The sequence below is a fragment of the Rattus norvegicus genome, chromosome 16, assembly GCF_021556685.1.
Source record: "Rattus norvegicus strain SHRSP/BbbUtx chromosome 16, alternate assembly SHRSP_T2T, whole genome shotgun sequence".
Lineage (NCBI taxonomy): Eukaryota > Metazoa > Chordata > Mammalia > Rodentia > Muridae > Rattus > Rattus norvegicus.
The window spans coordinates 9,746,452-9,759,726 of NC_141549.1; the positions used below are offsets into that span (position 1 = coordinate 9,746,452).

Here is a 13,275-nt window from a genome sequence, read left to right on the forward strand (position 1 = left end):
CTGTAATCGACCCATTGGCCATTCGAGGTCAGGCAGCCATGGGGCTCCTGCTTTCAGGTTAAAAAATCCTCTATATCCAGCCATATCTCTTAGTGCTAATCTACTAAACCCACTAACATTGCTGCCCCAAACCAAATACAGTAATGCCAACGGAATTAGAGGCTAACAGGTCTCTGATACTTTAGGATAAAGAAAAAAAATCAGAATATCCCTTCCTCTGTTTCCAGAATTGTAGTTTGCTCTTCATATATTCCAATTGTGCTGCTGCGTTAGTTAATTTAACACAATATACCTTCATTTTTGTAGTCCTGTTCTCACATAAGTATCTTAAATGTCTACTCGAATGTGGTGAAGGATTTCCAAAGTTAGTGACTGACTATGTTTAGGTTTGGATCCCAGGAGAGGACAACCACCTTCCCTGGGGCCGCGGCATCTTTTTGTCTAATGGGGTTCACTTTGAGGTCCTGTGTTATCACTACTGTGCCCACAGCCCAGGAGCAGTAAAAGGACCTGTGTACTACTGAGTACCTAGAAAGCTCGCAAAAAACTTTCTGGGGCTGGAGAGATGGCTCAGCGGTTAAGACTGCTCTTCCAGAGGTCCTGAGTTCAATTCCCAGCAACCACATGGTGGCTCACAGCCGTCTGTAATATGTAATGGGATCTGTTGCCCTCTTCTGGTGTCTGAAGATATAGCTACAGTGTATTCATATACATAATAAAGAAATTTAAAAAAAGAAAACTTTCTGGACCCCAGGTAACACAATCTTCATTATCTTCTGCTCCCTTCTTACCCTAATTTTGTCTGTTCCAGGGCTTACTCTTAGGCCTTCCTGACAGCCCTCCCAAGCCTCACTCCAATAGAAGTTTCTCATTAGTTCATAGTCTGCAGGAAAATGCCTGTGGTATGACTAATAATTCCACATGGGTGTAACTGGGGAAATTTTTCTCCACAAACAAAACAGTTCATCTATTGGAAACATGTGTTTTGGTTTTGTTCTGCTTTGTTCTGTTTCTCAAGACAGTTTCTCTGTAGCACTGGCTGTCCTGGAACTCACTCTGTAGACCAGGCCACCCATGAACTCTCAGGTCCTCCTGCCTCTGCTTCCTGAGTACGGAGATTAAAGGTGCGCGCCACCACGGCTGCCCCACTAATATTGTTTTGCGGTGAGTGTGTAGATCCTCAGTGGAAACTTGTATTGTTACACTCTACATTTCTGGCTGTTAACTTTCCAAGATTTTTGTAGTAAGAGAATATTAATACGTGGAAGAGAAGTAATCATTGTTTATTTGATTTGGTATTGATTGATTTGTGTGTATGTTGGGTACCACAGCACATGTGTATCCATTATCTACTACCAAAGAGGTTCCAAGAATTGAAGACAAATAATTATGCCTAGTGGGAAATATTGTTACCTGCTAAGGCATGAATTTATTTATTTTTGCAATGCTGGGTGTTAAACTGAGAACCTTTTGAGTACTAGCTTTCTTTTTTAACTCTCTTTCTAAGGATTCTTCGTAAGTAAAAACTAGTCTTCATGACCACTCTTGGCTATCAGAATAAATTAATTTGGTGCCCACTCGTTTTGGGTATCTAGAGAGAGCTTTTCCTTTTTACCTTTTATGGTATCCTTATACATAAGATATTTCAAGTATTATAGCTCAGCACAGAGGCAGAGGCAAGTGGATCTGAGTTCAAGGCCAACCTGACCGTACAGCGCAAGTTCTAAAGACAGCCAGGACTACACAGAGACACCCGGTCTCAAAAACTTGTAAAAAATGGTATTTCAGTTGTCTATAGAAATAACTTGTCTGTAAAATATAAGAGGTATAGGGTTTCAATTTATAACTATTTTTTTTTCTTTTTCTTTTTTTTTTCTCGGAGCTGGGGACCGAACCCAGGGCCTTGCGCTTGCTAGGCAAGCGCTCTACCACTGAGCCAAATCCTCATCCTTATAACTATTTATTAACTCACCAGAAGTTGTAAATGTAATTGTGTCTCTCCTCCTGTTTTGATGACTCTCCCCAGGTATCCGGTACAGCACTGACGTGAGTGTGGATGAGGTGAAGGCGCTGGCGTCCCTAATGACCTACAAGTGTGCAGTGGTTGGTGAGTAGCCTTCCTGCCGGGCCTACAACTCTTTGGGGAAATGTGTACATCCACGGCTACTTTTAGAATTCTGACTTTTTATTTCTGTGTTTACAGTGATGTGTATGTGAAAGTCAGAGGCAACATTGTAGAGGTGTTCTCTCCTACTTCCTTTTCTTAGGTTCCTGGAATCCACCTTAGGTTGTCAAGCTTCTAAGACTTACCTGCTGGGCCCCATGGTTACTTTTAGTGTGCTATAAAAATATTTAACAGAATTGTTTTTGTTTTTTGAAAGGGCTTTGTTTATTGATAATGTCTCAACTATATAGCCCTGGCTGGCCTGAAACTATGTAGACAAGTCTGGCATTGAACTCAGATCTTCCTGCCTCTGCCTCCCAAATGCTGAAATGCTAGGGTTAAAGGTGTATGTCACCAAACCTGACCTGTTTTTTCGGGGATTTCTTTGTTTTTTGTCATCGTTTTTTAACTTTCATTTGTCTTCTCCATTTCTAAATTATATAACACGAGGATTTGGTTGCTTAGGGTCTCTGTAGGGGCTATGGGAAGTATAGACAGGTTTCCCTTCTTACTTGTGTGTTTGCATTACCGTTGTGCATGAGTATAGGCTGAAACACACATCAATATGTGAATATATATTACCAAGGAGAACATGGTAATTAAAGAAATAAGAACTTTGTCATCATTTCCAAACTTAAAACTGAAATTTTTATAGAAGCTAACTGAATTTTCTTTAAACATAGGTCTTTGGTTTTTTTGTTTTGTTTTGTTTTGTTTTTTTCCCCTTCGGAGCTGGGGACCGAACCCAGGGCCTTAAATCCCCAACCCCAGGTCCTTGTTTTAAATGCCTATCCATGGTCTATAAATAAATCATAGTCGAAGGAAAGTAAATTCAGTATTCTCTTAGAAGCAGTAGAATACTGATTAAATGTAATTAACAGCTGCCTGACATTATAATACCTGTTCAGTAAGATTTCATTTCAAGTTTAACGCCTGTGTTTTCTTGTGATGCTTTGAATTGAGCCCAGGACATTTTTCATCCTAGGCAGGCACTCTGCCAACTAACCTGGACTTCAGCGCCGATAGTTTGGGGATTTTCTAGCATTAAAACAGTCATGTAGGGCTTGGGGATTTATTTAGCTCAGTGGTAGAGTGATTGCCTAGCAAGCGCAAGGCCCTGGGTTCAGTCCCCAGCTCTGAAAACAAAGAAAAAAAAAAAAAAAACAGTCATGTAGGGGTTGGGGATTTAGCTCAGCGCTTGCCTAGCGAGCACACGGCCCTGGGTTCAGTCCCCAGCTCCGGAAAAAAAAGAAAAGAAAAAAAAAAAAAAACAGTCATGTAGCTGGGCGGTGGTGGGTCATGCCTTTAATCCCAGCACTCGAGTATAGGATGGATCTGAGTTCCAGGTCAGCCAGGACTGCACTGAGAAACCCTGTCTTGAAAATATTCCACATCTGAAACTATGAGCACCGAAATAGTGCTCAGAGTAGAAGGCTCCAGACCTGATCTTACGGGGTGAGCTACTGTCAGAACGTAGCTATCAGGCTGTGGGGTGAGAGCACATGCCTCTAATCCCAGCACTCTGGAGACAGAAGCTGGTCTATCTCTGTGTTTGAGGCCAGCCTGGTCTACAGAGAAAGTTCCAGGACAGCTAAGGCTACACAGAGAAACCCTATCTTGAAAAACAAATGGATAAAAAGCAAAGTGTAAGCAACAGTAAAATGTAGAATCTGTGTATATGAAACATAAAATTCTTATTTAGTGTTACAGCCCATCCTCAAGATAACTACTCGTGTATGGGTAAGTTAAAAGATGATAACTACTCGTTTATAGGGAAGTTAAAAGATAACTACTCGTGTATAGGGAAGTTAAAAGAAAACCTGAAATGCAAGAATACTTCAGAAACAAACACTTGATTGCTCTCCCTGTATTGGTAATACTTTGTTTTTATATTTTTTAAACTTTATATGGAACAACATCTTTCAGTTTTCTCTTTCAGATGTGCCATTTGGAGGTGCTAAAGCAGGCGTTAAGATCAATCCCAAGAACTATACAGTAAGTATCCAACTGGTATTATGCACATAGCAAGCGCCTAAAATTGTGTTCCTCATGCCAGTGAGATTAATGGTTTCCATTGCTTTCCTGAAGGAATTGGAAAGCAAATAATGATTGAATCAATTGTAAATTACCTAATGTATTTTGCCATACCTGTTTGCTGTTGATGTCTTTCTTACTTGCTTAACAAGTAATTAATACTTCTCATGTTGATAGACATTTACATCCATTTTTTAAAAATTTTGATCTGAAGATTTAAGCCCAGCATGGTAGCACACACCTTCAATCCCAGCACTTAGGTAGCAGAGACAGGCAGATCTCTGAGTTCAAGGATAGCCTGATCTACATAGTAAGTTCCAGGACAGCCATAGCCCTGTCTTGGAAAAATAAAAATAAAGTAAATAAGATTTTGATCTGAAGTTTTAATATCAAGGTTTTGTTCTAGCAACGAATAACTAAGTTAGTAAAAATCATGTTTATTCTGTTCCAAGTTAGTTAAATGGTTGCTACAGTGATTAGCTGTGTGGTCTTATTCTCTGAAGTTCACCACTGGATGACTTCTTGAGCACACTATCACCCATACTTGCGTGTCTTGTCTCTGTAACCTTTTCAAGAAGCCCACACCCACACTCTTGGATGTGCCTTGTCCTTTTTGATTTCCATTCTCTTAACCCTCGTGCCTAATGTTAAAGCATCTGTGTTAGACCCCAACTCTCCCTCACTTTTTTTTTTTCCCCCCCCGGAGCTGGGGACCGAACCCAGGGCCTTGCGCTTCCTAGGCAAGCGCTCTACCACTGAGCTAAATCCCCAACCCCGGTTCTCCCTCACTTTTTGCATGTGATTTTGTTGGGGGTTTTTTGTTTATTTGGGGTTTTTGGGGGGGCGGTTTGAAAGTACAGACATGACCCATGAAGTCTGTCTTAGGGTTTTATCTCTGTGAAGAGACACTACGACCCCAGCAACTTTTATAAAGGAAGACATTTAATTGGGGCTAGTTTGTGGTTTCAGAGGTTTAGTCCGTTATCATCATGGCGGGAAGCATGGCAGCATGGCAGCATGCAGGCAGACATGGTGCTGCAGAGGAAGCTGAGAGTTCTGCACCTTGATTCACGGGCAGCAGAGGGACACTGTGCCGCACTAGGCCCATCTTGAGCATCTGAAACCTCAAAGCCCACAGTGACACACTTCCTCCAGCAAGGCCACACCTAGTAATGGTGCCGCTCCCTAAACCACCTCAGGATCTGTATAGTTAGAACTGTTTGTGTGAGTATGGGGAGGGGTGGGAGGGAGAGGCAGAGCGAGCAACAGAAACTGAAAAGAGGAGGGATTTGGGGGTGCTACTGCTTTGAAGCCCTGGCTGACCTGGTACCAACTATATACATACCCTAGGATAACTTCTTTTACTTCCTAAGAACTGGGATTGCAGGATGCACTGTCATGTTCTTCTTTACACACACACACACACACACACACACACACACACACACACACACACACACACACACACACACTTTAAAAAAAGAAGTTTCCCTACATAGCCTATACCTATATATCCTTATTTCTCTCTACATTTTTCTGCCTCAGTGTTCCCAATGATGGACTTACAGACACCACACCTGGCAGGTGTAGCTAGGTCTCTGAGTTCACAGCCAGTCTAGGCTACATAGCAAGTTCAAGGCCAGCCAGGGATCCATAGTAAGACTCTCTCAGTCATGCCTTCACTGAACCAAGGCTCTAGTCCTTACCGCTGAGCTACATCTCCTCATCCCTCTCTTTTTATTCTGAGACAGGATTTCACAACATTGCTTGAATTCGCTTCAGTCCAAGCAGGCCTTTTAAAATCATCTTTTTACCAGGGAATGGTTGTGCACGCCTTTAATTCCAGGACTTGGGAAGCAGAAGCAGATGGATCTCGGAGTTCGCGACAGTCGGAACTACAAAAAGAAACACTGACTGAAAAACCAAACCAAATTTTTTTATACTAGAAATATTGACTACTAATTTTCTTTACCAGTCTGAGATACATAGTGAGTATGTAGACTGCTACATACTAAAACCATGGCTCAAGAAAGTGCATACAAGGGGTTGGGGATTTAGCTCAGTGGTAGAGCGCTTGCCTAGGAAGCGCAAGGCCCTGGGTTCGGTCCCCAGCTCCGAAAAAAAGAACGGAAAAAAAAAAAAAAAAGTACATGCAAGTGCCTGCTCTCCAGCTTGTACTGAGGAGTGTGTGAGCAGGTGTGGGAAGGTTTTTTTCATAGAAAACATAAGAATCCTCTTTCAGTTTGATCTTTATATCAAAAATGTTTCTTTGTGTTTTTTGTTTGTTTTTCTCTGAAGGATAATGAATTAGAAAAGATTACACGAAGATTCACCATGGAGCTGGCAAAGAAGGGTTTTATTGGTATGTATTGCCCTATGTGTTCTGCATAAAGGGAAACACGGAAAAAGTAATGGTCTGGATTAAACCTCTGCTTTTATAAACCGAATATCGTTGTCCTTTCCCTTCTGGAAACAGGTTTGTTTATAGCTCTCAGAGACAGACATATCTTGGCCTGTCTTTAACAAGTTCAGGTTCCCGCTGCAGTGTGGAACAAGGACACTAAGGAGATCTTTCCTGCCTTAGTCACGCACGGCCTTTTCTGCATGGAGACAGACATGACTACAAAGTGCTGTGATGTGCTTGCTACCCCATTCTCCTTCAGTGTTTCTGAGGCGTGCTCAAGTCAGTTACAGGAAGGAGCGTTTGTGAGCATGCTCCATTTCTAAGGAGACGTCCATCTGCTTCATAGTCTTCTTGTCTCGTATTTGTGTTGATATGTTCTTTGTGAGAGGAATATTCTTTGTGGTGTGTAACATGTTTCTTACTCTTCAGTTTCTAAGTAGTTTGTCTTCTATTTCTTGCTCTCCGGGCTTCTGGTTAACTGAAATAAGTAAGGTTACTCAGTAGACCTTAAACCAAGGGAAACTGGCTGACATGGCGTTGGGCACACCATACTCTTACCTCGACTTTCCTGCCTTGGTGTTTCCCTTCATGTTTCCTCCACGGAATTAAGCTGTATATTGAAACTTGCTCTGTTGTTAGGAGGTAAGGTATGCAATAGATGAGTTAATACAGGAGTGAATATAGGAAAGACTGGAACGTTAGGAGACTGTCTAAAGTCAATAGGGTTCTTGACTCCTTCATTTGGACACTGCTATGGATTCTACCTGTGCCTCATTGCACAGGGACATTTTACCAGCAGAAGTTAATGAGCACCTCACTCATGACCACAGGATCCTTGATGATTTCAAGACAGTGAGTTCACATTCCAGCCTGGTGGTGCCTAATTATATTTTAACATCCTTGAGTTTTTAGATTTCATTCAGTCATATTTATCACCATATTTTCATAAATTCTTCCCAGTGTAGTTGTAAGTCTTGACAGTTCCAAAAGTGACTCATTTAATCTCTGAAGGAGCCAGGCGTACATTAAGTGTGAGTGATTTGGCCCCTTTTGCTTGTAGAGGACAAACTGAAAGCTTATCTGTTATCTTCTCACGGAATTCACCATCCAGACTTGAGTCTGGATTCTTACCCTGTTAATGCTGGGAGTTTAGGGTCAGGTCTGGGTGGAGTGAGGTTGAGGAGGTAAAGTAAGAATTTGATAGGAATTATGTTGACTATAGAGGCCATCTTGTGGGAGATTTCCATATTACCAAATCGACTCTTCTAATCCATGAACACGGACATCTTTCTGCTTATTGGGCCTCTTATTTCTTTAACCATTGCTTCATACTTCTCAATACTAGAGCCAACTACATAGTTTTTTTGATGCTGTTCTAAGGGTAACAATTTACTGTGGGCTTGGGTTGGCTGTTTGTGAGTTGTTTTGTTAGCATACTTAGTGATTTCTATGATCAAACCCACATGGACAAGATGGCACTTATTGACTACAGTGTGTTTTCCCTGTATAAAGGAAATACATGAAGTTTAGCATGTGTAGGCCAGTGTGGCTATTTGTTTCTGTATACTATCAGCTTAGACTTGGAGATTGTTTTTCCCTTTACGATTACTTTGTCCAGACTTGGTAACTTGGTAATAAAGTAATAGCAGCCTCACAGAACAAATTGAAAAATACTCCCTCTTCAGATTCTTAGAAAAGCTTGGAAATGTTTGTGTGTGTGTGTGTGTGTGTGTGTGTGTGTGTGTGTGTGTGTGTGTGTGTGTGTGTGTAACTTTGCCCTTCAGGTTCCCCACATTCCCGATGTCTCCATACTCCAGAACTACTCAGATTTCAACTCCTCCCTTATGTGCATGTTCTGTTAGAATTTAATTTTTTTCAAACAAAGTGGATTTAGGGATTTATCTGTAGTGCAAGAATTACTTGTAATCTGTACATCCTGTAGATTGATCCTGTGTGAGGCAGGAGACTCATGAACATAGTAGGAAATCAGTGTAATCCTTAGCATGTCTAGGCTAATTTTTTGTGGATTTTCTCCTTGCTCCCCTTGTGAAACTTGGGAAATGCAAGCTTATCAGTCAATAGTCATGTCTGTGTTTTTCAGTATGTCTTTTTGATTGACAAACTGCTCACCTCAGACTGACCAATTCATACTTGTTTTGAAGCAAGTAATGTTGCTGAAAACTAAGATAATCCTCCTAGATAATTCTAAACAGATCTGATAGCAATTTGTCCTTAGCTTAAGGGAGAAATATGTATTATAAATTGGCAAAACAATTCTAACTTGTAACCCAGGTATATATATATCACTCTTGAGAAATAGAAAGTAAGCAGACCAGACAAGCAGACCCTTTAATCAGTGGATGCAACTAGAAAGGGTTATGGAGGTTAGCTGTTCTGAAATTTAAAGATGCCTAAAATTCAGAGACAAGAGTGCGGAGAGACATATTTAGTGGGGTCATAAAACCTGAACCTTAACTTAAAGGTTTGTAGAAAGTTAGAATGCTAAGAGACAAGAATACAGTAAACAAGTTATTGACACCTATCTTACTCTACCTGTATACACTGTGTACGTGTGTATATAGAGAGAGACATGTATTGCAGAGGCTAGAGAGGGAGGGAAAAAGAGAACATGTGACTGTATGAAACCTGCTGTTTTACACAGGTGAACTTGGTGATGATTCCGTAGTCATTTTTAATGGCTATTTAGTTCTTTGTGTAGCCGTGCCAAATCTTCCCTAACTGGCATCTTTCTTATCTTTTCGTTTTGAGAGTATTTAGCTCTCCGTTACTGCTGGAGTGAGCATCACTGCATGTGTTGCTCAGTGAGTTCACCGTGCCCAGTGGGATAGGAAGCAGCACAGTGCTATTATTACCCAGGAGCCATTGCTATTCCCAGCCTTACTTTGTAGTTTGCTGCTCTGGAGAACTAAACACTGCACCTGATGGACACTGGCTAATAAGTCAGAGGTGCTCCACGAGTAGAAGTGTCACAGCCTTACACACTTGCTGCAGCAGTGTCGCCTCCCCCTCCCTCCCTACTTATTGAGAAGACCTCAGCCAATAGGGAGCTAACTGTTCCTGCCCATCTACTCAGTAGCCAGGAGGATCCTGTTAATAATGATCAAATGATTATTATCTCTAATTACAGTGTAGGGAACTGAGGTTGAGAGACCAAACATTTGCCATCACCATACCCTGAGGTCCCAGGAGTAACTTAAATCTATTGTCTGTAGGTAACTTGCAGATACAACAGAGTAAATTCCAGTAGAAGAAATAGAGACATGACATTGTGTGTACAAGTTTCATAAAGAGACATTTAAATGAAAATTTTTATAGCTTCAGTTTGTTACCAAAGTGAAATATATAAAGTTTTCTAGCCACAGTTGACATTGTTCTCTTAGAGAATTACAAGCATCTTTATGTTTGGGATAAGTTTATCTTAAAAACTGGCACACTGCCCTTTCCCTGTGCTCCCAGGTCCTGGCATTGATGTGCCTGCCCCAGACATGAGCACGGGCGAGCGGGAGATGTCCTGGATCGCTGACACCTATGCCAGCACCATAGGGCACTATGTGAGTATCCACTGAAACCCAAGGCTTCCTACATTGCTATCCACAAAAGTAATGAGTCACTGTTTTAATGAGAAGTTGGTCACTGGGTTCATTCCCTTTAATTGTACACTTATGTGCACATTGCTTGCCCCTCTGTTCTGGAACTGTAAGCACAGTGAGCGCGAACACCTGGGTTTTTGCTCAGACCCTTCCCAGCCAGCTCACTTGTGAAAGCACGAGATGCTACGTTCCGTTCTGCCTTCCCTCAAAAGTGCTCTTCACCTAAAGAGGAGCTAAGGTATGGAACTGGTGTAATATGAAGATAGACTTCTGGGTTCTTAAAGAAGGCCTTTTTGAAGGGATATTTGGGCTGGACCTTGAAAATCTGGTTGAATATCAACATCTGGAGCTTTGGGGGCTAAGAGGAGGAAAACAGCTGAGGTTGCAGGTAAGACGTGCGTGTGTAAAGGTACAGAAGGTAAGTGAAGCACACGATGTCCAGTCTCAGGGTGGGCTTACTTGACAGATAGTGAAGAGACTTTGCTGTGACAGATCCTGCAGGAAGAGTGGCCATCTGTGTAACACCAGCTCCATCTTCACAGCTCGGGAACCCAGGGCTGAGGGAACAACTTCATGTCTGAAAGCTGTAGAACCCTGGAAAACACTATCCATAAACTGAGAAGTGACTTTTTTTCTCCTTTTCCTCCTCCAGACAAGGTTTCTCTGTGTAGGCCTGGCTGTCCTGGAACTAGCTCTGTAGACCAGACTGGCCTCACACTCATCCTCCTGCCTCTGCTTCCTGAGATCTGGGATAAAAGGCACGCACAGCTTATTTATTTTGAGAGGAGATAGACAGAGAGAACAAGAACATAAAGTTGGATGGGTGGATTAGAAAGGGATTTGGGGGGCTGGAGAAATGGTTCAGCAGTGAAGAGCACTGACTGCTCTTTCAGGGGTCCTGAGTTCAAATCCCAGCAACCACATGGTAACTCACAATCATCTGCGATGGGGAGGCAAAAAGAAGTATCTAGAAAGTCCTGAAATACAGAAGACAAGGGAACTTCAAAAGCAGGGAGGTAGTGGTTATACCAGTTGTTGGAGAGGAGAGTGGGACAAAAGACTAAAGAGCTCCTGCCAGGTCACTGCCTGTTAAGGACAGCCAGGACATCAAGCTTTGTCCTGAAAAACAGAGACGCCATGAAGAGCTTCTACTGAGTGTTTCACACTGTATAGTGGGAGATGGAATCGTTGAGGGCTAGATAGAAGATCCCAGACAGCAGGCGGGTATGAAGAGAGGGAAATGGGGCATTAAGTAAAGCCTCCAGCTAAGAAGAGTGGCATTGAAGAGAAGCAAAGGGAGTCTCTGAAAGGTGTCTGCTGCCTGGGAAAAGAGCTTTATTTGGCTGTTAATTAGCTGGATATGAGCCACAGAGTCATTGGTGTGCAAGGCAGAGCATGTAAGAGAAATACAGTCCTGGAGGGAGTAAGAGGCTGGGTCCTCAGGGCAGTCTTTCCAGGGCCCTAGTGGGAAACTAGGCTTTGGAGGAGACACACATTTCCTGAGCGGTGTCTTGGACCACAGGCAGTCCTGCCTCCTTTGCCCACCAGCTTTATGAGTTAGGAGTCTGTGCCTTTGCTTCCTCATATGTAAGGAAACATTTGTATCTTCTTCCCAGACTGTTAGGATGAAGGAAGGAGGGATTAAATAGAGTGATGTATGGGGGCTGGAGAGATGGCTCAGTGGTTAAGAGCACCGACTGCTCTTCCAGAGGTCCTGAGTTCAAATCTCAGCAACCACATGGTGGCTCACAACCATCTGTAATGAGATCCGATGCTGTCCTCTGGGGGCTCTAAAGACAGCGACAGTGTACTCATATACATTAAATAAATAAATTTAAAAAAAAAATAGAGTGATGTATGGAGAACAATCCACAGCCCTTATTAGGCCTGTCTCTGAAATGAAATGCAATGATGTAAGATTTGGACTACTACTCACTTTCATATCTTGCTGTAAAACCCGGTGTATACAGAAACTTAGAGTATGCTGCTTCAGACTCCCAAGGAGCTAAGCTTGAGCCTTCACTGTCAGGCCTGACTTGACCACCTTTAAATGTCAAGGAAGCACGAGTTGAGCTCTTCTGCTCTCGAGCTGGGCTCTGCACTGCCTCCTGAAAGCTGGCAGGCAGTGCAGTTACTCAATGCTCCTACACAGTTGTGACAGCATGAATGAAATAAACCTTGGATGGAGATGGTTAAAGCTCTCTGTCTTTGGCTGATAAGAAATCTAAAGACGCAAACCAAGGTGAAAAAGCTAGCATTACTGGTGGCAATATGGTGCTGGGGACATGATCCTACTAAGTATGCTAGGGAGTCCGTTGGCACCAGGCCTGAACCTCACACAGGCTTTCCTTCAGCCCCAGCATTTGCATTTCCACAATTTAGAACTATTTGGCACCAGCTTTGCAATTCTGTGTTCATGGTGTTAATTATTCATGAAAGAGAACTGTGGGAAAACTACAACTCTGGGAGCTTTTACTAGACTGCCTAATTTTCTAATGTGCTTTCATTCTTTTTGTTGGTAACTGTAGCAAATACAATTCCAAGTTCTCTCTGTAAAAACTATGTTTAAATAATAGGAATAAAAGTCAGGTGACTTCTGGGTAGGGATGTAGTATGAAGTTGATCACTTTATTGCAGTGGACAATAATTCACTTAGCAGGCATGTTTTGCCACTGGTTTAAAACTCATCGTTCACCTTCTGCTGGTTATCTAGGTATGATGATGCTTCCTCTCATTTCTTCTGTTCAGTGGTCAGTGAATGTGTCTGCTCCACAGTGGTCTGCTTGCTGTGTTTGTAGTGTGCAGTACTTCAGAAAGGAAACCTCCCAATCCTTTTCCCCTTTGTGTGTGTGTGTATATGTGGGACCCAAGGTCAACATTGTCCTCCACAGCTACTCTCCTCAGTTTTTTTAAGAAAGGAGCTTGCTGAACCTGGAGCTCGGTGATTTGGCTGCATGGCCAGCTGGCAAGCCCCAGGGATGCTCACGCTTCCACAGCAATTGCTTTACCAAGAGAGCCATGTCCTGGGACTCCAGAGACCGGATTTTTCTAACCGTGCCTCT

The 13,275-nt window shown here is 42.5% G+C and overlaps 1 protein-coding gene across 1 annotated transcript in view; it reads left to right on the plus strand.

Annotated features, from left to right (window-relative positions):
- Glud1 (glutamate dehydrogenase 1) overlaps positions 1-13,275 on the plus strand; it is a 33,076-nt gene that overhangs the window by 8,526 nt on the left and 11,275 nt on the right. Inside the window, 4 exon segments of the mRNA NM_012570.2 lie at positions 2,027-2,107; positions 4,104-4,159; positions 6,497-6,560; positions 10,080-10,174. Of these exon segments, the coding sequence (NP_036702.1) occupies positions 2,027-2,107; positions 4,104-4,159; positions 6,497-6,560; positions 10,080-10,174 (296 nt within the window).